This window comes from Mytilus galloprovincialis, chromosome 9 (genome assembly GCF_965363235.1).
Source record: "Mytilus galloprovincialis chromosome 9, xbMytGall1.hap1.1, whole genome shotgun sequence".
In the NCBI taxonomy this organism is placed as follows: Eukaryota; Metazoa; Mollusca; class Bivalvia; order Mytilida; family Mytilidae; genus Mytilus; species Mytilus galloprovincialis.
The window spans coordinates 66,596,492-66,621,517 of NC_134846.1; the positions used below are offsets into that span (position 1 = coordinate 66,596,492).

At 32.1% G+C, this 25,026-nt stretch overlaps 1 protein-coding gene and 1 long non-coding RNA gene across 5 annotated transcripts in view; both read left to right on the plus strand.

The window, feature by feature from the left end:
• Window positions 1-25,026, plus strand: part of LOC143045712 (uncharacterized) — a 155,809-nt gene that overhangs the window by 18,059 nt on the left and 112,724 nt on the right. The window lies entirely within an intron of this gene.
• The window catches only part of LOC143045700 (uncharacterized), a 53,523-nt gene that overhangs the window by 13,213 nt on the left and 15,284 nt on the right, over window positions 1-25,026 (plus strand). For 3 of the 4 annotated variants that reach the window (XM_076218407.1, XM_076218409.1, XM_076218408.1), the window contains exons 4-12: window positions 808-864; window positions 1,873-1,929; window positions 2,606-2,662; window positions 4,461-4,517; window positions 7,301-7,357; window positions 8,513-8,551; window positions 9,611-9,772; window positions 19,380-19,937; window positions 24,412-24,480. In XM_076218407.1, the coding sequence (XP_076074522.1) occupies window positions 808-864; window positions 1,873-1,929; window positions 2,606-2,662; window positions 4,461-4,517; window positions 7,301-7,357; window positions 8,513-8,551; window positions 9,611-9,772; window positions 19,380-19,937; window positions 24,412-24,480 (1,113 nt within the window). The remainder of the gene's footprint in view (window positions 1-807; window positions 865-1,872; window positions 1,930-2,605; window positions 2,663-4,460; window positions 4,518-7,300; window positions 7,358-8,512; window positions 8,552-9,610; window positions 9,773-19,379; window positions 19,938-24,411; window positions 24,481-25,026) is intronic. The other variant, XM_076218410.1, reaches the window with a different exon arrangement.

Below are 25,026 nucleotides of genomic sequence, written 5' to 3' on the forward strand. Positions count from 1 at the left end.
AACAAAAGGTATTTTTTGGAACGGAATCTTAAGTTTACAAACAGTAAATATAAATGTTTACGAGAAAAGTTGATTCCTTAAAAGTCCACCTCGACATTGTATACAAGTGATAGATATCATCAAATCTCTTGAATGATGTGTAAATATAAAAAAAGAAGATGTGGTATGATTGCCAATGAGACAACTACCCACAGGAGACCAAACTGACACAGAAATTAACAACTATATGTCAACGTACGGCCTTCAACAATGAGCAAAGCCCATATCGCATAGTTAGCTATAAAAGGACCCAAAATGACAATGTAAAACAATTGAAACGAGAAAACTAACGGCCTTATTTATATACAAAAAAATTACAAAAAACAAATATATAACATATAAACAAACGACAACCACTGAATTACAGGGTAAAACATGTTAGCGGGATCCCAACTCCCCCTAACCTGGGACAGTGGTATAACAGTACAACATAAGAACGAACTATAAAAATCAGTTGAAAAGGCTTAAATCATCAGATGGACAAAAATATAAGTGGACGTTGCCGGGTACTTGTACATCCAAACAACAAAAAGACACTAGGTACAGATCTGAGAATACTCGCATTTAACTGATAGCTAGTTCAAAACCACTAACAACTAATAAAAAAATCATGCATCTAAGACTAAATTATCCATCCGTACACATCCAACATCTAATGTTAAGGTCCCTTTAAGTACAATTTTCCTGACAATTGATATTTTGCAAACGGATTTATTAATGTTTAAGTTGTAACACATTGTTTATTCATTACATTTGTTTTCAATGTAGATCCCATAATAAATTCTGAAACAACGACAACAACACCATTAGAGACTGAACCAGAAGGTAAGTTAAATTACCAGTCACAGCTGATAAAAACACGTTTAAAGAAAACCACAATTTCTCAAGTGGAGACTGTATTGTTCCAGTGCCCAGTTTGGTCAAATCGTTTTGTTCCGTAGGGTCCTGTTTATCCTAATTTCCTCAGAAAAATAGGTATTTTTGGAACAGAATATTAATTTTCCAAAGCGTAAATATATAATAAAAGGGCTTAGAATTACAATGTCTCTCACACACTCTTAAGCTAAGTGTAAAAAGTGACATTTGTATACAAGTGATAGGTTTATGAAATATCTTGGATAGTGTGTAATGTGCCTTTAAGTAAAATTTACCTGACAATTGATATTTTGAGGACCGGACTAATCTCATTCTTTCATTCATAACATTTGTTTTCAATGTAGATCCCATAATCAATTATGAAACAACAACAACAACACCATTGGAGTAAGTGAAATTACCTATATCAGCTGTTAAAAAAATGTTAATAGAAAACCAATACTGCTTGAGTGTAATATTCCAGTGACCAGTTTGGTCAAATCATTTTGTTCCATAGGGTCCTGTGAATCACAATTTCCTCAGAACAATAGGTATTTTTGGAACGGAATCTTAATCTTCAAAAGCGTAAATATAAGTCTTAAAAAAGGCTAAGCATTAAAATGTCTCTTAAGCTAAGTGTAAAGCGTAACATTTGTATACAAGTGATAGGGTTATCAAATATTTTGAATTGTGTGTAATGTTCCTTTAAGTAAATAGTTATCATAGGTACCAGGATTATAATTTAGTACGCCAGACGCGCGTTTCGTCTACATAAGACTCATCAGTGACGCTCATATCAAAATCTTTATAAAGCCAAACAAGTAAAAAATTGAAGAGCATTGAGGATCCAAAATTCCGAAAAGTTTTGCCAAATACGGCTTAGGTAAATTTACCTGACAATTGATATTTTGAGGACCGGACTAGAAAATGTTTTATTTGTACACATTGTTTTATTCATAACATTTGTTTTCAATGTAGATCCCATAATCAATTATGAAACAACAACAACAACACCATTGGAGACTGAAACAGAGGGTAAGTTAAACTACCGGTATCATCTGTTAAAAAAGTATTAATACAAATCGCCAGTATTTCTGCTGTCAGCTTATAATTGACAGAAAAAAGAAAAATCTGAGCCCACAATACAGGAGGAAAATGAAAACGTTTCAATACTATATGACTTCAAGTGTCCGACGAGTATTTCGAAAATGCAACCACACAAAGAACATTCTCAAAGGTAAGTTCGGATACCATTTTCTAATTGTAATTAGATTATTTTTGTACCGCAATAAGGTTTAAATTGTTTTGCATTATATTCATAACTATTTTTTCTTGAAGATCATGTCATCAATTATGAAACACTTACAACAAATCCATCAGAGTCTGTAATGTTCATTAGTGACCAGTTTGGTCAAATCTTTAAGGTCATGTAAAGTACCATTTCCCCTAGAACAATTGAAATTTGTTTGAACGAAATCTAAATTTTACAAAGAATACATATAGATCTTAAAAAAGGCACAAATAGCATGTACATAAAAACTAAGCGTCAAACGTGAAATTTTATACAAGTGATAGGGTGTATCAAATCTCTTGGATGATTGTAAAGTCCCTTTAACTACAAATTTCCTGACAATTGATATTTTGCGGAACGGACTAATACATGTTTAAGTTGTAACACATTTTTTATTCATTACATTTGTTTTCAATGTAGATCCCATAATAAATTCTGAAACAACAACAACTACGCCATTGGAGACTGATCCAGAAGGTAAGTTAAATTAACGGTATTATCTGTTAAAAAATATTTATAACAAATCGCATTTCCTGTTATTTATGGATATCTAACGTCCAGAAAAATCGAGGAAAATAGTTCATGATTTGTTTTTGTGTTATAAACGTTTGTATCTGGGCGTCACTAGTAAGTCTTGTGTGGACAAAATGCACTTCTGGCGTATTAAAATTTTAAACTTGTTGCCTTTTGTTAGCTATTATTCGTGTGTTTCTTTGTCAGTTATGTTCTCCTATTTATTTATATTGTAGCCCTGTAATGTTGTGTTGTCATTTTAATGTTATATATAACATGGCCATAAAAGAGGGAGGTTTGGCATGCCACAAAACCAGGTTCAACCCACCATATTTTCCTTTAAAAATGTCCTGTACCAAGTCAGGAATATGGCCATTGTTATATTATAGTTCGTTTCTGTGTGTGTTACATTTTAACGTTGTGTTTCCGTTGTGTCGTTTGTTTTCTCTTTTTTTTTTTATTGTGAATTCACATTACTATAAAACGTGTCACGGTACTTATCTATCCCAAATTCATGTATTTGGTTTTGATGTTATATTTGTTATTTTCATAGGATTTTGTCTAATGCTTAGTCCGTTTCTGTGTGTGTTACATTTTAATGTTGTGTCGTTGTTCTCCTCTTATATATAATGCGTTTCTCTCAGTTTTAGTTTGTTACCCCGATTTTGTTTTTTTGTCCATGGATTTATGAGTTTTGAACAGCGGTATACTACTGTTGCCTTTATATATTTTGCGCAATGTTTGATATTTCTAATGATGTTTTGTGGATAGGAATATTTCATGTTTTGTTTGGTGTGCATTGTTTTTATAACATTAATTTTCAACGTAGATCCTATAATCAATTCTGAAACAACCTTAGTTACACCAATGTGGACTATACCAGAAAGTAGTTACAATATAATTTTCATGTTTAAAAAATTGTACGTCAAATCCAAATTGGCTGTATTTATAAAATGCCAGTTAGTATTTAAAAGTCAGAAAAAGCGTTTGACAAATGAAGAAAGATCAGAGTCTGCAAAATATGAATACGGATATTTTTCATACTATTTTACCACAAGCAGTTATAGACACTGATTGAAAAGCCATTAACTGTAGTTTTTGCGCTTTTAATAAAATATAAAGGTAGATAGAGATAAGATCAGACGTTGGACATTACACTTTTATTATTATCAAAATTCAAAGAAAATGGTTAATGTTTTTTTTATTTATTCATTATATATCATGCGCAAGATTGTTCATATTTTTTATAAAAAGAAATAATGTAAAAATATGATATTAAGAAACAGCTGAGATGTAATTACCAGATACTCAACAATTCCAAATAGAACCATAATTCATGCATAAAGATCACAATATACCACCTCTTTACAATGATAACTTAAAACTCTGTATAAAGTTCTTCTATGTCATTCGAATCATGATCGCTAAAACGAATAACAAAAGGGGAAGAATTTGAGAACTAGTGAATATAAATTCGTTGAGCGCCAAGTCTTTGTGATTCTTACAATTAACTAAATAACCCCAAAAGGGTGTACAAGTGATAAGTTGGAACAAATCTCTGTATTCCGTTTGATAAACAGTGAAAATGTTACACCACTTTTTAACTTCATGCGTCCGAGGAGCTTTTCTGTAATAACCTTCATCAGGAATGCATCAAAGGTCAGCTGACAAACTTATTCCTAAGTGTAATTTGTATTTTTCGTACCGAAATAATTAATGTTTAAATTGTTGTGCATTGTAATCTTAAAATATTCCCTTGTAGATCCTATAATCAATTATGCGACAACAACATCTACTCCGGTGGAGACTGAACCAGATGGTAAGTATACATTATCATTGTTATAAAAGGTGTAATTCAAATTCAGCTAGGCAGTATTTGTGAAATGTCAGTTAGTATTTTAGGAGATAGAAGAGAGCGTTTGATAATCATAGAAAATTAAGGGTTTCCATTATATGAAGTCTGATATGATATTAGACAGGTTTAACCTACCATTTATTTTTAAAATGTTTTATGCCTATTCTGGAATAAAGGAATTGTTAGCAAATAGTCAGTTTCTATGTATGTTGGCATTAGTATTTGTTAATATTCATTGTGTCCGATGTTTTGCTCTTACAGTTGATGTGTTTTCCTCGGTTTTAAGTCGTAACCCTCATTTTGATTAATCGATTTATGAATATTGAACAGCAGTATACTAATGTTACCTCTATTCATCATATGTTAGTATATACAATTTAATTTTGAGTGTAACACGGGTTCCGATTGGCTGTAAGTGTTTTGTTAATCAGCCCATAAACATAACTTTGTCATGTGACCGTGATGTCACATTTTTTCCTCTTCAAATTTTACTTCTTACAAATGAAATTAAGAATTAAATTATAAGGAATGACTGGAATATTTTTTTCTGTCCATTCGAAAAAGACTTAAACGTTTAAAAAGACTGCACACGTTTAAATAAACTGCTCATCAAATCCTGGATCCATGTCTGAAGAAGACCAATTTTCATGGATTTAATTTTTATATTGGTGAACCGCTAATCTATAATTTCTATAGACTTGTTTATAATACAGACTTTATCAAATATTCACTCACAAAATATACAATTTTCCGCCAATCCACTACTAAATTTTTATCTTTTCCAGAACAATTTCGAACAACATTGACCTATCATAGCAGGCATTGTTAACTATATTAACCTGTCAATCTGTTATATGATATTCTATATATATTTCTTCGTTATTTAATTAAGGCAACATTCCAGATTTTTCTACAAAAGAAATAATATAAAATATAAATAGCTGTCGTGCTATTGGCAAATACAAAAAAAAATCCAATGAAAAATAATCAATAAAATATATAAGGTCACAACGAACAATCCATAAACAGTTAAGACGTTAAACCCCATTTGTTTTAAATTCGAATCACGATCAATAAACGAATAACAATTACAAATGTGTTAAGCATCATCGTTTCTTACAAATAAGTAAACATAAATGTGAAACTCTAATCTTTAAACTATTTATAAGTGATCGGTTTTATTTAATCTCATTGTATCTTAACGGATCTGAGATACTAGATAAACAATACAATTTACCGCACATTTTATGCCACACCTACGATAGTAGAAGGCCATTATGTTTCTGGTCTGTGCGTCCGTTCGTCTGTCCGTTCGTTCTTTCGTTCGTCCGTTCGTCCCGCTTCAGGTTAAAATTTTGGTCAAGGTAGTTTTTGATGAAGTTGAAGTCCAATCAACTTTAAACTTAGTACACATGTTCCCCATGATACGATCTTCCTAATTTTAATGCCAAATTAAAGTTTTGACCCCCAATTTCACAGTCTACTGAACATAGAAAATGAGAGTGCGAAGTTCAGGTTAAAGTTTTGGTTAAAGTTTTTGGTCAAGGTAGTTTTTGATGAAGTTGAAGTTACATCAACTGGAAACTTAGTACACCTATTCCCTTTGGTGTGATCTTTCTAATTTTAGTTCCAAATTAAAGTTTTATCCCATTTTTACGGTCCACTGAACATGGAAATGATAGTGCGAGTGGGTCATCCGTGTACTATGGACACATTCTTATTAGTAATGTATTTATAAGGGATTCGTTGTTTGAGTAAAGACCAGCAACAAATATATCTGTGTACCTCCATTCGATTCGGAAAGATATTTTCAAATGAATTATGTGTTCGGCAATGATAATGCTTTGAGATTTGATAAAAAGTTAATAAAGTTTCCTAAAGTCTCTTTTATAACAAATAAATATATCAAATTTAGACAAATATTTCTTTAAAGAACTATTAATAATTGTTATGAATATCACTTTTATTCAAAATTATTTCTTCCTTATATATACATAGTAAAATTCATGTTCTAAATACCTTGTTTTGTGTACACTTTACATACACAATGCCTACTTTGACTATTGACTGCATGTAGACAAAAAATTATTTAAACTACATGTAAACATTGAGTTTTATTAATAGGAACGTAATTATGTTTAGTTTACGTGTGAACTCACTAATTATCCACAATTACTGGTATGCATTTAAGAACATAAATGTTTTCTCATACTCATCAGCCTCTGTGTTTCAGTATACATTCAGGTGTTGTGTACAGGTGAATATATATATATATATCCAACTCATTAACACTTTTCTTTTTACATAATAATCCTATAATTAGCATTTAAAACCTGTTTTGATTAAGAATATAATCAGCATTCAAAACCTGTTTTGATTTATATAATAATCAATCAGGTGTAAACTAAGCTTCAGCATAAAAAGGAACATTTGTTATACTCATCAACATATAAGATAAGTTCTTATTATCAGTGGCACAAATATAATACAGATGGAAAAAGTATTCCATGACACAATTTCCGCAGAACAAATATTATTATAATAATGTTTCCCTCAGGAACAAATATTATTAGGAACAAATATACGTTGACAACACAACACCGAGTTTAGATCAATGTGAACACGGCCTAAGTAAAGTTCATGTTATGGAGTACGACTTCCTCAGACCAATTAATATTTTATGGAACGAAATTATTCATGTTTAATTTGTCACACATTGTTCTTACAACATTTCGTTTTTAATGTAGATCCAAAAATCAATGCTGAAACAACTACAGCTACAACAGTAAAAACTGAAGCACAAGGTGATTAAACATGACATATGTTATTAAAATTGTACATCAAAAACACCAGTTAGTATTTAAAAGCCAGATAGAGATTTTGGCGTACATAGACAGATTAGAGTCTGCTATATATAAATACTGATATTGTTTCATACAATTTTACCATATATTAGTACACAGGGCTGTATTATCTAAAACTAGTTTCCAGCAAAGCCCGATGTTTATCCAAAATACCTCAAGGACAATGAAGTTAAAAATGTATTACCAAAGATCAGTATACAGTACAACAATGCCTTATGTTTACTTAGCAAACATCAACATGATAATATAATAAAGGCTGATCAGTGCCAAGTCAGGAATGTGACTGATGTTTTCCATTCGTTCCGTTGGTTGATATAAAGAGTGTTTGTCATGTTTTGTGGACTTCCTCCTTGTTGTTTGTCATGTTTTGTGGACTTCCTCCTTGTTGTTTGTCATGTTTTGTAAACTCCCCCCTTTGTTGAATTTACCTTCGTTTCCGGTGTTATTTTTAATCTTTCTAATTACCAAAGGTTAGTCTACAGCAATGAATTATATACACTCTGCACAAATCAAAGAAGTAAGAAGTCGTAAGAGGGAGAAAGAGAGAATATATCAAAGTGGTAACCCCAATTCATTAGTCCAATCAAAACAGACAACACCATCTGTTGTAAACCTAGATATGATTTGCATTAATACACTGTCACTTTACTGAGAAAACTGATTATCTTTTTTTCAAGTTTGCAACTGATTGTTGACCTACCGAATTAGACTATTTACCAGATTTGTTATAACATAAGCAACACGACGGGTGCCACATGTGGAGCAGGATCTGATTACCCTTCCGGAGCACCTGAGATCACCCCTAGTTTTTGGTTGGGTTTGTGTTGCTTATTCTTTAGTTTTCTATGTTGTGTTATGTGTTCTATTGTTCGTCTGTTTGTCTTCTTTCATTTTTAGCCAGGCGTTGTCAGCTTATTTTCGATTTATGAGTTTGACAGTCCATCTGGTATCTTTCGTCCCTCTTTTACCTTCTTCGACAATAATTTAATCCATATCCCTAGTTTTCAAATCAAAACATATATCATAGCTATGCTGTTTAACTTTCCATGTTATCATATATATTTTTTTAATGAATACAATTTGATTTTTTAACAGACTCTACAATAGCACCAGGAACAACATTACCTCCTGAGGGTAAGCTTTCAAAATATCCAATTTACAAACAATAAAATTGAGAACAGAAATGAGGAATGTGTCAAAGAGACAATACCCTGACAAAAGACCAAGCAACATCCGAAGGCCAACAATGGGTCTTCAATACAGCGAGAAAATCCCTCAACCGGGGCCTGAGTTTTAAGAGCAAGAATAGACCTTCATTTTTGGAATATTTCAGGTTCAGACAGAACACTTTATACCAACCTTTCAACAAAAAAGAAAAACAAATATCGAGTTTTTTTCCTTGTTAGACGTCCCTTTGATCCCTTTTCATTGTGTGCTTATTTTCAAAACCGTGCAATTCACCTGTGTTTGTAGGAAAATGTAAGATTTAAATGAACGTTATATATGTTAAAGTAATATATCATTATTAAGTCACCGATTTCGTTATTATAAATAACTACAAAATTCTTTCATATACATTGTACACAAATGTTTTATAATTTTACACTATCTGTAAATATCTTATCAAAAAGATATATTATCATTCTCTTTTTTCGTTTATGATATTGTTTTTACTGCTCTTACATTAAAATATGACAAAATTATACTTAAACTCTTAAAATTACATACTTAATGAATGGCAATAACTTATTTTGAATTTATTGAACCATAAAATTAATTTTTGACTCTTCTTATTAAATAATCCGCGAAGTCGGCTGTCGCCATAAAAATTGACAATATTGAAAATAAAAGTAATATTTTTAACCAATAAGACAGTAAATACACCAAATTTATTTATTAATCTGTACATTTATCAATAAAACAAACATCATTTGAAAAGGCTTGAAAAAGTTTACCTTTTTATGAAATTTCAAAGGCCAAAAAATGGCAAATACCCTCCTTAAAGAACATAAATTATATATATTTGTATGAGGCATGTGACAAAGTCATTCAGGCAGAAACGGGTGTTCTATATCCTATTCCATATTTGGTTGAGACGTGAATTGAAAAAAAACCTCACATTGATCTGCATGACCATAGTTTTAAAGCACACCAACAGTATTATTATATAGATATATCTGTGTCCAATTACAGACGGAGAATGGGGGGAATGGAATACATGGACAACTTGCAATGCATATTGTGGAACAGGAAAACAATACAGATCAAGGTCATGTAACAATCCAGTTCCATCGAATGGAGGTCAAGATTGTCCTGGTAGTTCAGAGGAGTCTAAAGATTGTGTAAATGGTGAATGTAAGTGGGAAAAGTACTTAATTGTCTTTCAACACTCAATCACGCAAGATTCCGAGATAAGATTGCAATATGCAAAAAAAATAATTTAGCAAAGGTTCTTATTTAGAACTCCCGGTTAACTACGGCAATATTTTTTAATGACAGATATTTCACCTCCTTTTATTTTATATAATCATCTATACTATTAAATAAGAAGACCTCAATTTGTGTGTCGCTTCTCTTTCTTCCACACCAAATTGATCATCATGCCTTTGTGTCATATAGGTACCATGCAAAGTTGCATTTGTCATCCTCGCTTATGATTATTCCGGTTGGATTATTTTGAGAGAAATTTACAAAAAGGCGTCATCGGACATACTTTTAAGCCATAGACAAGACTTTCGTTTAGGACTGTTTAGAAATACACATAATGTTCATGCATGTAGGATCACGTAGGAACTTGGGGGACAGGACAATTTTTGTGCTGTATATACTATGAACGTACATATACTATGAATAAAGTGTACATTGTATATGCTATTTACTATCAATTCCAAGTTAAGTATCAGCGGTGGTAATATATTATAGGGTTATAGCGATATATGTCTTTCCATAATTTACAGAAAAACGCGAAAATAATTGAAATTAATAGAAAACTAAAAAAAATAACTGATTTTTAAAAAGGGGTGGGCTAAAAAATGTTGTCCTGTCCCGAAGGCTTTTGACGCCTTTCCTGAAATTCTCAAGTCATAAAATCTTTTTAAAAAACATCCTACAACAGTTTAGATACACTCTAAATGCCCGCGATTTAGCAGGTGTGTTCCAGTATTGATAAAAGAATAATGTCTTAGTTTCTACTGTAGGTCAATTTTATCCCTTACATTTGAGAAGAATTTACCATCGAATTCATATGTAACGGCTGCAATATAAAAACAATCTCAGTATAGTCGTCTGATCTGTAGCTTTACCAATTGTAATAAAAAGACTTTAGTGTCTGAGGTACAGTGGTTGTCGTCTGTTTATGTAGTTCATAGATTAGACCGTTGGTTTTTCCGTTTGAATGGTTTTACACTAGTAATTTTTGGGGCCCTTTATAGCTTGCAGTTCGGTTTAGGCAAGGCTCCGTGTTGAAGGCCGTACCTTGACCTATAATGATTTACTTTTATAAATTGTAACTTGGATGGAGAGTTGTCTCATTGGCACTCATACCACATCTTCCTATATCTATTTAAAAACTTTTATAAATTATATGCTAATATATCCGGTTTTGGTACATATTGGCTTCACCTTCGGTCCTTTTTTGGTTTGATCAGCGCTGAAACGTTTGTATTATGTTTTTTTTTTTTTTTTTTTTGGCCTCCAGCATCACCATAGGGACCATAGTTGTAAAAATACGCTTATTAGGTAGTAAAATTGATATTGTTAATAATAATGTATTGCAAACAGCACAGATAAGGTCGTTTATACATATAAATGTAAACGTTGTCGACAAAATTTTATGTATATACATATGTAGGACTAGGAGATGCGAAGGGGACACTGAGGTGCGATGGTCAATCTGGAGTGCGATGGGTTACGCCGGAGTGCGATGCTTTACGCCGGAGTGCGATGGTCCGTACGATGATGTTTAATGGTCTATAAAACCCGTGATGGATAGTTAAAAATCTACAAATGTGTTATTATTATCAGAAGTATATTGTTTTCAACTTTGCACTTGTTTGGCTTTATAAATATTTTGATATGAGCGTCACTGATGAGTCGTATGTAGACGAAACGCGCGTCTGGCCTACTAAATAATAATCCTGGTACCTTTGATAATTATTTGATATAAAGTTTATAAATTTGATTACTGTCTATGTATGTCCTTAATTGCAGTTGCATACTAGATGAGAGATTATCCTCATTGATTTTCTACATGTAGACAAAATTCTGCTTTAACTTTTTATTTTTACTCTGTTCCTTTCATGACTTCATCGTATATCGTAAAATTATAATACAGAGATTCTTTCTGCGGATCCGTATGTATTAAGGGAATGTCACGCTCCATCAAACGTAAAACAGATTATTTTTTTAATGATTTCGAAACAAATTCAGTGAAGAAGGTTATATTATTTTCCCTGTTTACCAATTCTCACTGTGTCTAGTAGTATTATTTCATACGCCATTTATTAACTAAGAAATCTGAAAAATTGCTTTTAACAAACGAAGTTACTTCTACATCGACATGAAAACTATTAGAAATATGGTTTATGCAGAGAATCGCACTGCAGCGTTATCACCATCGCACTTCGGCGTAGCTATCAACAAGTTCACGTCACAATGCCACTTTCGCACTCCGGCATGATCAAATCCGCACTTCAGCGTGACCTTCGCGGTTTGAAGTAGAACATAGATCAAGGTAATTTTATCTTCAGGTTTTAACCATCAATGCCCTCTTATTATCAATGATAGAAAAACACTAGGATGTGCATATCTTAGATTGTTTTATACATGAATTTCATACCTGGTTTTAACTATAACATAAATGTACGAGTATGTAACGTTACTATCAGATTATTACATGGCATTTTTCATATCGCATGTATTATCAGCCCAAGATTCAATATCAGCCCAAGAGCCGCATGGCTCGAGGGCTGATATTGACCGAGGGCTGATAATACATGCGATATGAAAAATGACATGTTATGATCTTTTCATCATATGCTTCAACAATGGAGAAAAATAACAGATTCATATGTTGATCCTGTTACGTGTTCCCAAATAGAAGTTCAAAGAGTGAAAAGTTCACGGACGTCGGACCCCAAATTTAGTACATTAGATATGAAATCTTTTTACCATATGCCTCAACAGAGAAGAAAAACATTTCAATATGGACGAATTGACAACAAAAATTAAAAAAAATCAACAATATATATAATGAACACTGTTTGGAAAAGTCAACTTTTTCAAAGTAACTTTCTAAATTATGTTTGAAACTTAAAAAAAAAACAACATTTATTTAGTAATTTGTTTGGTTTTTATTATTTTTTTTTTATTATTATTATTTTACACAATATACTTTTCAGTATCCAAATAATTGTTTTGTACACTACTTTGTAATGTTTTTCACTGAAAACGTAGCATTTAGGTGTATTTCCCGGAATATGCCGAGTATCACCGGAATGCCATGCGATAACGTAACGGAAAGGCATGTGATAACAATCGAAGCATGTGATAAACTTTTCATATCAGCCCGCTAAGCACCAATTCGAAAAAATATGAAATTTACGTTAATTTTATGCTATTATCATACAGTAAAAATCACATGTTATTCAGTCTAAGTATATGATAAACATATTTAATATGTAAGTTACATTCAAAATGTTATTTTCTTTTTCATTGTAAAGCAACATAGTAATTTCAACAGGACGTAACGAAAAAGTTACTGTGTCAAAGTGTATTACATTGCACTTCAAATATCTGAAACAGTCTTTCAAGCTTTGTTAAACAGTAAAATGGTTATTGCAAGAATACTGGTGAATACTTTTCATCTTAGAATAAATATTGAACTCGCAAGCATTATAATAGAATGAAATTCAAAACAGTGTGGCTGTGGCCATTGATTGACACATTAAATTCATCCGTTGACTGGGACAATTTACGTGAACGTTTGTCTGTAACGACCACTGTTCACGACGTACCTACGATAGACATTTAAACTGTGGGGTCACCAAAGGTTTCTTAAAGCCTTTAATTATAAAATAATTCGAAAAATTAATCAGGAATAACCTTTATGTTTTGATTTATATAATTGATATAAATCAAAACATCGTGTTATTTCTGATTAATTTTTCGAATTACTTTATTAAGGTGTTGAGAACCTTTGGTAACCCCATAGTTTAAGTGTCTTTAAAAAGTACATAGTGAGCATTGGTCGTTACATACAAACGTTCACCTAAATTGTCCTAGTCAATGGATGAATTTAATGTGTCAATCAATGGCCACAGCCACACTGTTTTGAATTTCATTCTATCCATTTGTGTGTGTTGCCTACTATAATTTGAAAACTATAATAGATGGATAAAAACTGTAAAAAGCTAAAATATTTGATAACACACGATCTTCAGATTAGTATATACATTTTGATTATGATTGAACCCGTGAATTGACACCTTTTAGTAATTTTTGTCCTTTTGTAACATTTCTATCATTGTTGCACTATTTGGTCGATACCACTGCTGGTGGACGTTTAGTCCCCGAGGGTATCACCAGCCCAGTAGTCAGCACTTCGGTGTTGACATGAATATCAATTATATGGGCATTTTTATAAATTTCCTGTTTACAAAACCTTGAAATTTTCGAAAAACTACGGATTTTCTTATCCCAGGAATAGATTACCGTAGCCGTATTTGGCACAACATTTTGGAATTTGGGCTCTTCAATGCTCTTCAACTTTGTACTTGTTTGGCTTTATAAGTTTTTTTATCTGAGCGTCACTGATGAGTATTATGTAGACGAAACGTGCGTCTGGCGTATTAAATTATAATCCTGGTACTCTTGATTTTTTTTTACACCACTGGGTCGATGTCACTGCTGGTGGACGTTTCGTCCCCGATGGTATCACCAGCCCAGTAGTCAGCACTTCGGTGTTGACATGAATATCAATTATATGGTCATTTTAATAAATTTTCTGTTTACAAACTTTGAATATTTCGAAAAACTAAGGATTTTCTTATCCCAGGAATAGATTACTTTAGCCGTATTTGGCACAACATTTTGAAATTTTGGGTCCTCAATGCTCTTCAACTTTGTACTTGTTTGGCTTTATAACTTTTTTGAAATGAGCGTCACTGTTGAGTCTTATGTAGACGAAACGTGCGTCTGGCGTATTAAATTATAATCCTGGTACCTTTGATAATTTATTACTCATTGCTCTGCATTTTTTGCTTTAAATTTGAAAACATATGATAGAAAGGATTGTAGGGATAATAATACGGTTTAAGTAATATATTAAGCGCGATGATAAAAATATGGACAGTATATAACTTTACCCTCTCATAACAAAAAAATAATGATTTTTTTACAAGGAATTTCTAGTAACAAAGATATATAACATTACTTTATAAGAATGGTTCTCACAAACATGTTAAACCCTGCCGCAATTTTGCGCCTGTCCCAAGTCAGGAGCCTCTGGCCTTTGTTAGTCTTGTATGATTTTTAATTTTAGTTTCTTGTGTATAATTCGGAGTTTAGTATGACTCCATTATCACTGTACTAGTATACATATTTTTTAAGGGGCCAGCTGAAGGACGCCTACAGATGCGGGAGTTTCTCGCTACATTGAAGACCCATTGGTGGACTTCGGCTGTAGTCTGCTCTATGGTCGGGTTGTGTTCGATTTGACATATTCCCCATTTCCTTTCTCAATTTTATTCTGCGTGTGACACTTCCGGCAAATAATAAATTAAGAGAATTACAATGAGTGACAATATCAGTAATTATTACATAGAATTTTAGACAAAACACTATCAACATACTTTAAAACTCATGTGCTCCTTTGCAAAGAACAAACAGGCTTAACAGATCATATGTTTTGTATTAAAAACTTCACGAAATCACTTTTTGATTTCTCTTGTGAACCTGTAACATTTAATGACATAATTTTTGTTATCTACCAGTAAAAATTTGTAATGAATTGTCATCATTTGCTAAAGAATGACCTCTGGAAAAAAAGTCGTGTAGAATCAAGAATAATATTTTATTCCAGTATGATAACGTTAAAATTGAAAATGTCTGAAAAGAACATCTATCTAGGTGCCTGTTTTGAATCATCTGGTACATTTACATATTATAAGCTTGATATTCATAATAAATGCTTTAAAGCATTATATAAGTAAAGGAAAGTATTTATTATAGGAGAAATTTATGGTGTATAAACTGGATCTCCGAAGGACTTTTTCATGTTTGTGAGTGACTTGGTCTAGTTTATACACCAATAAATTCCTTTAAAAAAGGCGATTAATCCTTATAATTCTTTAAAATTGGTGATAAGGAATTAATTTTTCCACACTCTTAACCTCTATCAAACGTTTATTGTATATATGTGTCGTAAATTAGCCTGGCGCATGGATATATTGGTTGGTTAACACAAACATGTGTACTCCATGAAATTTGCTATATGATAAAAAAATAAACTAAAAATATATCTTAGTATCATTCAGATGAATGTCTTATTATTAAATTTAACTTTTAGCAGGAAGTGAAAATAAATATTTCCAACGTCGAAGCTGATTATGTTATTATCGCCACCAACTTGTTTACATTGGTTACAAAAAGTATTTCGGTCAATGTCGTTTATTAAAAATAAACAAAGTCAGGATTCACTTCCGGAAGTCCTCTCGACCAATCGAGATCGTATAATGTATTCCCTAATATGCAAATCATATACGAATGATTCCATTGAAACCAAAAATATATTCATTACTACACATACTTAATCTCACAGTCAAACCAGTAATGCTATTTGAATCTGAAATATGATATGAGAATTTCATGTTCAGAAATTTTTTATAAGTTGACTGAAAAATTTATCATAAAAACTGTGGAAAGTTTAAAGAAAGAGACCTTTCATCCGAAATTCTGTCAATTTGCTCTAGGAGTTGGATTAAAGACTTCAAGAAATGGTATTATTTGAAACTTCGAAGTTTACCGTTGGTGTGTATTATGCAAATCTTAGTATGGTAAACATTTGGTTAAAGGGGCACGTACGAGATATATCAAAAATCTAAAATATGATTTTGTTTTGTTTAATCATTAATGAAAGTGAAATCGTGAAATAATTATTCGCTTTTAGCAGCCAATTTGGTTCAATTTTGTCAAAATAAGCTAAGAAACATTAATGATTAGTTATCAACTTGCAAGTGAACAAGTTCGACCCCATTGAATCCGTATTCATGTGAACTTCAATTTAACCACATAGCTAGAGATGGATAACGCATGCATTGTGCGTGTAAAGGTATTTAAAGGAATAGAATGTCAACCTTGAAAACCGTTTGACTGACTGATTCGATCCACAAAAAGTCATTCTTATACAGGCAAAAACGATGATAAACATATATTTGAAATCTATTATATGGAATTAAACAAACAGAGAAAAAAATCCAATTGCACGAGTTGCTAATCTATTTATATCTGTATTTATGTTTACATCGCTTAAATGGTCATCAGAGATCAACTCCATAGTTAATTCATAGATGGCGTCTAGACTAAAATACACAGAAAACGAAGCTACAAGTTATCGTGCCCATGCCCTGCAATTTGTTTATTTAAGACTTTTGATAGGTTGAAACAAATGTTTTACATTGTCATAAATCAAATATTAGAATTTAAAGTCAAATCAATGAACACGAATTTGACAGCTCGTACACCTTTAAGACTACAGGATACTTGTAATGGATTTCAAAAGAGCAAAGTTCAATGTACTGATGATAATAAAGATAACAAAAATTTTGATAGCGGCTTTTAAAGAATCAGTAGCTATGTCACCTGTCAAGCAATCATATGTTAATTATATTCAGAAAATATTTAAATTTTTGAATCTTGAATATTATATATATATATATATATACATATATATATATATATATATATATATATATCAAATCATAAACAGAGCTATATAATAAATAAAGAAAAATCTTGTTTAAAAAAAATTAGGTCTATGGCACAAAGAAGTAAATTATGATAATAAGACAATAGCCAAAACCGAAAAGAAGTTAAGAACATACAGAAAATTTACCGCGCTGAATTACGTCCATTATTCATTTTTCATTATTCAAAATTAAATAATGAATATTGAAATAGTTCATAATTCACTAATCAACGTTTAAACAGAACAAATATTCTAATTAATATAAGAAAAAAAAAAACCATAACGCTCTGAAATTTCATATTTATTTATGTATTTAGTTTCGGAGGATAAATTAGTGGGTTTCCTAACTATTTTTAACAGAAATTCCTTGGTTTAATATATGGAACCAAATCATACAAAAAATAAAATACTATACATTGTCTTTTTTTAATTTTCACTGCACCTTTGCAATTCTTCATCCCCTGATTATAGATATAACTTGCCGATTGTGCCGCAATAGAGGGGTTACGGAGGACCTAAATGCCAAAATACGTGTGAAAATTAAAAATAGCAAATTTTGAATAATGGAATGGATATTTTAGATAAAATTATGGACTGCTGCGACCCTTCAGCCCCTAATTACAGATATCATTCAAAGGGCATCGTGATTGGTTGATAAAATCATCTGTATCTGTATCTAATAGGGTAATGAGACTTTTAATTCAAAAATAAGGAGATGTGAAAGGATTGCCAATGAGACAACTACCATACAGTAAGCTTTTAAAGATTCAGTCATGTCAAAACAATAAGAAAAAAACCGGCCTGATTTATACAACAAATCAAAAAGCAAATAATGAAGACAGCAATTAACGATAACCACTAAATTACAGTATTCTGACTTAGGATAGGCAGCGATAACCACTAAATTATAGTATGCTGACTTAGGATAGGCAACAATTACCACTAAATTATAGTATGCTGACTTAGGATAGGCACATATATAATGGGCGCTCAACCCTCCCATAACCACTAAATTATAGTATGCTGACTTAGGATAGGCACATATATAATGGGCGCTCAACCCTCCCATAACCACTAAATTATAGTATGCTGACTTAGGATAGGCACATATATAATGGGCGCTCAACCTCCCCCCCCCCCCCCCCTATAACCTATTGCAGTGGCGTGACAGCACAGCATACGAACAAACTATAAAATCAGTAATAAAAGCTTTTACTCATCAGAACGACACTAAGCACACATAACAATCTAACAAAAAGATAGAAACACAAAGTACCGATCTAAGAGTACTAACAGTTACTAGTAGCTATTAAAAGCCTATTTCAACGACTAAATAAACCATGTTTTACAGACTTAAATTAAAGTACCCTCCACCTATGTCTCTAGAACGTAAAATAAACAAACATACACCAATACGCACAGTTAAACTCAGTTTAAAATAATTCTGATACCGATGTCAGGGTAGGTAACAGAAGATACAAAGCAAAATGACAATGATACATAAACTAACACTAACAAACAAACAAAACTACTAGCAGTTACTAACATGCCAGCTCAAGACCTCAATTAAATTTATTGAAAGATTATATCTTCATTATATGAAAATAAAGCACAATCCCTCCCATTAGGGGTTTATTATCATACCATCATATAATATATGAGAAGAACATATCCCGTAGCATGCCAACAACTGGTTTGAGAATAAATGTGTGTATTCCGATGCGAAAAGAAATTTCAAGTTAAAAAGATAAATTAAAGCCCTCTAGAAGAATTCTCTAAATATAACCTTGCGCCTGATCTCACTTTCTCGATTCTAAGTCTAAAAGGTTAAAAGTGCTAGCACGACAAATGTTCAATTGTTTACCCATGAATCAAGTTTTTGTGTAGAATGAATGTGAGCGAGACTCTCATTTGTCAAATGTGTTCATGAAAATCTGACGTTTGTTAAATATTTTCCATTCCAATATACATTTGATAGCGTATTAACTTTTTGTTTAGGTTGTGCGCCAAGAGTATTTGACATGGTTTTCTTGGTTGATATTACATTTTCTTCATGGCGCATTAGTTATATTAAGACCTTCGTCAAAAATGTGGCTAACGTAACAGCAATTGGACCTTCCAGAACAAGGATATCGTTGGCAACATTAGGTTCCACTGTAAACCTGGAGTTTGATTTTGTAACTTACACATCATATTCAGACGTATCTGAAGCTCTTGGGAGTAGTATATCAAGACAATATGGAACACCAAATATTAAAGATGCCTTAGAGTATGCAAGGGGTACAATGTTCACACCAGAGAATGGGGATCGATCTGATGTTAGCGATGTTGTAATCATGGTTATTTCTGATAGCGTTGTTGACGAAGACGTAGATATTGCTGCTCAAAGTCTGAAGGATAATGGAGTTTATCTGATAGTAGCCGAAGAGGAATCATATTATTCTACATCCGTAGTGGAACCTGTGTCAGACTTATATGCTTCTTTTTACTCCCCAACGACATCTTATTTAGCCACAGTGCAAAGTACCATTGAAAATGGATTTCCTTGTAACTATTGTAAGTTTTCCTATAATATAGTACAGTTGTAAATGAGTTGAAAATACAAAATTTTGTATTTTGATTTTTTAAAAAACTACTTAATAACAATTCTCTGTAATCATCAACATTTTGTACAAGCTTATGCCGCTCATAGTTGTTCATTTGTTCAATTTTGTTGAAATAAAATAACTTTTATCAAATATGAAGGAAACAATATCAATTTAAATTCATGTTTTTATGGTTGGAATTGTAACGTCGAGTACTGTTTTTAGTGAAAAGGCTGCATAAATCTGTAAGATGACAATGACAAATAAAACGTGGTTTGGACTAAAATAAACTTGTTTTTAATCATCTTTTATGGTACGTAGTAAAAAAGGATTAAGAAAATTATTTTGGGAATGTTGACCTTTTTTTTAAACAGTGATATATGCGTATTGTTTTGTTATTAAAAAAATCCAGATATTGAGGAAATTGATGATTAAAAGAAATGATTAGTACTTGCATTCCTATCAACATAAGCTTCTATTGCGATTCAACAAAGGTTAATGACCTATTTAAGCTTAGATACTGATCTACATTAAGTAGTGTTCATCTATATACACGTTAAAATTTAAAAAAGGTAGGCGAAGAATATCAAAGGGACATTAACCTTACAATTAAACTAATTTAGGCTAGATAAAGACATTTAACTTTACCAAATGTTTTAAAGTGCAGAACTTCTGACCAAATTTTGTCCTATACAAGTTTAAATTATTGCACTAATTCTTGGAACCAACTGTTTACCCCTATATCTTCATATATGTTGCTAGGAAACGTTGAAAAGATGACAAAATCAAAGATCAAAACCAGTTTAGTGTACAGAAGTTCTATCAAGATTGATTGATTGTTGTTTGCTTTACGCCACATTAGCACAGAAATTCTATATCGCGACGAGAGCTAATTCGAATATTATAATAATTTCTATCAATAAGACTTCTGATATACACCAAACAACTGTAATGTAGTATATACTGTGAGATATATACTCAATATTGAAATATAGGAAATTAAAGTTATACTATAAACACCCTGTCATTGCTAGGTGCTAGTTGTGCAAAATGACAGATTGCATTGCATCCTTAAAGATTTATCACTATTACACCTACCCTGTCACTGCTAGGTGCTTGTCGTGAAAAACGACTGATTGCATTGTATCCTTAAAGATTTATCACTATTACACCTACCCTGTCACTACTACGTGATAGTCGAGGAAAATGTTCTGAGACACGTAGTTCTTGAGAAAAATAGTTCTGAAACACCTAGTCTCCGAAACACCTAGTTCCTGCGACAACTAGTCTCAAAAGCACCGAAGTCAATAGACAATTAAAAACTACCTGTTCGAGGGATTGCGACCATTCCCGTGGAAAATTACAGTTTTACGACAACCCGGTAGCTTGCAACAATCGTAAATATAAAAAAGAAGGTGTGGCATGATTGCCAATGAGACAATTCTCCACAAAAGACCATATGGCACAAAAAATAACAACTATACATACATACAGAATGTGGTGGTGTTAAACATGCTAGCGGACCCCCCTAAACATGGGACAGCGGTGTAACAGTACAACATAAGAACGAACTATTAAAATCAGTTGAAAAAGGCTTTACTCATCAGATGGATACAAAAACAAATACTACACAGAGTGGACGTGACCGGGTACTTGTATACCCCAACAACAAACAGACACTAAGTACTGATCTGAGAGTACTCGCAGTTATTGACAGCGAGTTCAAAGCCACCAACAACTAAAACAAATCAATCAATACACATTCAAAATCCAATGGATTTAGTGTAAAGACGTGATAAACAGTCAGAGAAAGCATCACATTGTGCAATGCCAAGATACAGGTATCGACAGATTGTATATCCATCAATGTACAAAAGGATTTAACAACAATTTTAAGTTTGCTTTTAATTAACTGATAACACAATTAATATTTATACCAATAAAACAATATTCAATGATATAATTACAGTGTTGAATTGGTTACTTTTTAGAATACATTTATTTAACGGATCGATAAGTTTACCAGGATCGTTTCTAAATTTCCAGGCACGGTAAACAACATTTCTGTAAAATGGGGTGCTATCCCGTTTGAAATAAGTTTTCTACAGGTACAACCAAACTTCAAACCAAATCTTTAATTTATGGAAGAATTTAGTAAAGGTTTTAAGTAATTTGTGGTAACGAACTCCCTGGCTTATCAATTTTCCAGTAAAGACTTCAAACCACAAGCTTTCAACTGGAGCTGATTGGTTTACAAACTTCCCAGACCCTATTCTAACTGCTTTATTTGCCAGGACTCACTTTCCGTTGCTTAACCATCACCCACCGAATTACAAATGAACGAACATGCACAATGTATTGGTGTCTTTATATACCTATAGCGCGGACCTCAAGGAGAGAACCGTAGCAACAACGAGTCTCATAGCAAAAAAATAAAGGCAACAGTAGTATACCGCTGTTCAAACTCATAAATCCATGGACAAAAAACAAAATCGGGGTAACAAACTAAAACTGACGGAAACGCATAAATATAAGAGGAGAACAACGACACAACACTACAATGTAACTAACACACACAGAAACGGACCAAGCATCAGACAAAATCCCACGAAAATAACAAATATAACATCAAAACCAAATACATGAATTTGGGATAGACAAGTATCGTGACACGTCTTATCGCAATGTCAATTTACACTCAAAAATAAGAGAAAACAAACGACGCAACGTTAAACTGTAACACACACAGAAACGAACTATAATATAACAATGGCCAAGGATAAAGGAATGCTGTAGTTTTCGTTAACATATTATTCAAACGGATAATTTAATATAGATTACAATTACACATTGAATTACAAATATTGTCTTATGCTAAAACTGCATTTTTGTTACAATATCTTTACATTCAGCATTAGTTTGATAATAAATTGATCATCAGTATTAAAATTCTGTTACCAACTGTGACGCTCGAATAAACAAATTATTCAAAAGGCCAAATAAAATATTCCTTGGGTAGGAAACCCTTAGTATTTCGTACATAGCCTAAGCTTGTCAACAGTTAATTTGTGATTTTGACCATATCAATGATAATTCATGTCAACACAAAAGTGCTGACTACTGGTCCGGTGATACCCTCGAGGATGAAATCTCAACCGACAGCGAAATCGACCATAAATGTGATCCTCATAGTCACCATACATTGAGTCATGTAAAAGGATGCACATACCCATAGAGCGGAATGTAATAAGTTTAAAGAACATGCTAGTTTTTTTTCAAATTTCTTGACCAACACATTTACTTATCTCCCTCATATGCGTGAAGGAACAAGTCCGTGACCAGAGTATACAGACATATTGGCCAATGTCGACTAACAAATTTCTATGCAACCTACAAATTGTATAACCACTGACTCAGCACTTTTTTTTTTTTTTTTATTTGGGACGCAGGAAATTGAATTTCATCTATTTTTCTTCTTTTTGATAACCGAACGTTTTGAAAGACAATTATCATCCATTATTTGGATTTGTTGTTGACAGTGCCACGTTGTAGCAAAGGAGTAAATTTGGTAAGGGCCATATTTGGCCCCGATCATAAAGTTTAATGTATTAAGATGAAAAATGTTTAAGGTTGACTTTAAGACATGCGAGAAAGTTAAATAGAACTATTTTTGTTAAAGTTCCATTCTAAAGCGTCGACGTTTACATCCAAAATAGGTGAAAACAAGAGATTTTGGCAAAATTTTACAATACAAAATCGGCCTAATTTCAACCAAATGTTTGACCAGGAAACATGGAGCACAGGCGTCGACATACTAGATATTCAAGGTAGACATGTAAAATGTATTACAAACATTATTTAAAAGATCTTTGTTGTCAATGTATGCGCTCTATGTGTCCTGTCCAAAAATCGATGACTTTTTCGGTGAAAATCAAGTTAAGTACTAATTGTCACGTCATAAGTAAACTGCAGGAACGCAAATGTTCAACAAAAAAGCTTATTTTCTATCTAGTTACTGTATAAGCTATGATTTATTGATATATTGGTTAGTGAATGACAGTTTGCAAATTAAGCTAAAAAAGGGGGCCATTTTAGGACCTTACCGAACCTACTTGAATTTAGGAAACTCTCACGATAAAATTTGGAGGAAAACATACTGAAAAATACATAGATGTAAAAACCTTCATCTTAACAAGCATGCAAAATATTGTTAAGCACATCGAGAACACAATGAAAACATATATGAATGTTGCTTTTAAACAATACAACATTAATATCGGAAGAAGAATGAATATTTTTCTTATGCATTCTTTTGGCAACAACGAGTCGTTCTGTTAGTTTGAGCCTTATCTTGTCTTTTGTAAACAAGTAGTAATTGTCTTGCTGAAATGCAAAAAAAATAATACCAGAGCCATATTAAATTTATAAACAATTTTTTTTTTCAGTTTGTGCAACATCTTTCTTTGCCTTAGATTCCCCTTCAACTCTGTCAACAGGAAATGACTCAAGTTCAGGTAAATATTTATTTCACCTGATTGTACATAACATTTTTTTAATTTACTTACTCAGATAAAAAAAATCCTGAGATTAACTTATATATAAAACACACATAATTCAAAATTGCACACTAAGATTTAAAAGTTCACTGAGATTTAAAAACAACATATTAATAATGAAAAGCACACGTGAAAAATATAAATTTACACATAGACTTGTTGGCACATTAAATGTTCATATATTTGATAAGCATACTTCGGATGTGCTTTTATATGTAATTGAGGTCACCTATAGAAGGCATTTGAAAAAGAAACACATCATATAAAAACGAGTTGGCGTCATATACTGATTACGATTTGTGCACAGCGAACATTATAAAACGTATAGTGCACATAATATGAATCAGAGTGTATATAGTATAAATCAGAGAGTACATAATATCATCTGCTTATCATATTAAGTTATTTTTTAAAGTGTATTCATTACAGTTTTTTCTGATTGACCTTCCCCACCAAACAACATATGTTTTTGCGACAGCAATACCATGTTGCCCGATCTATTTC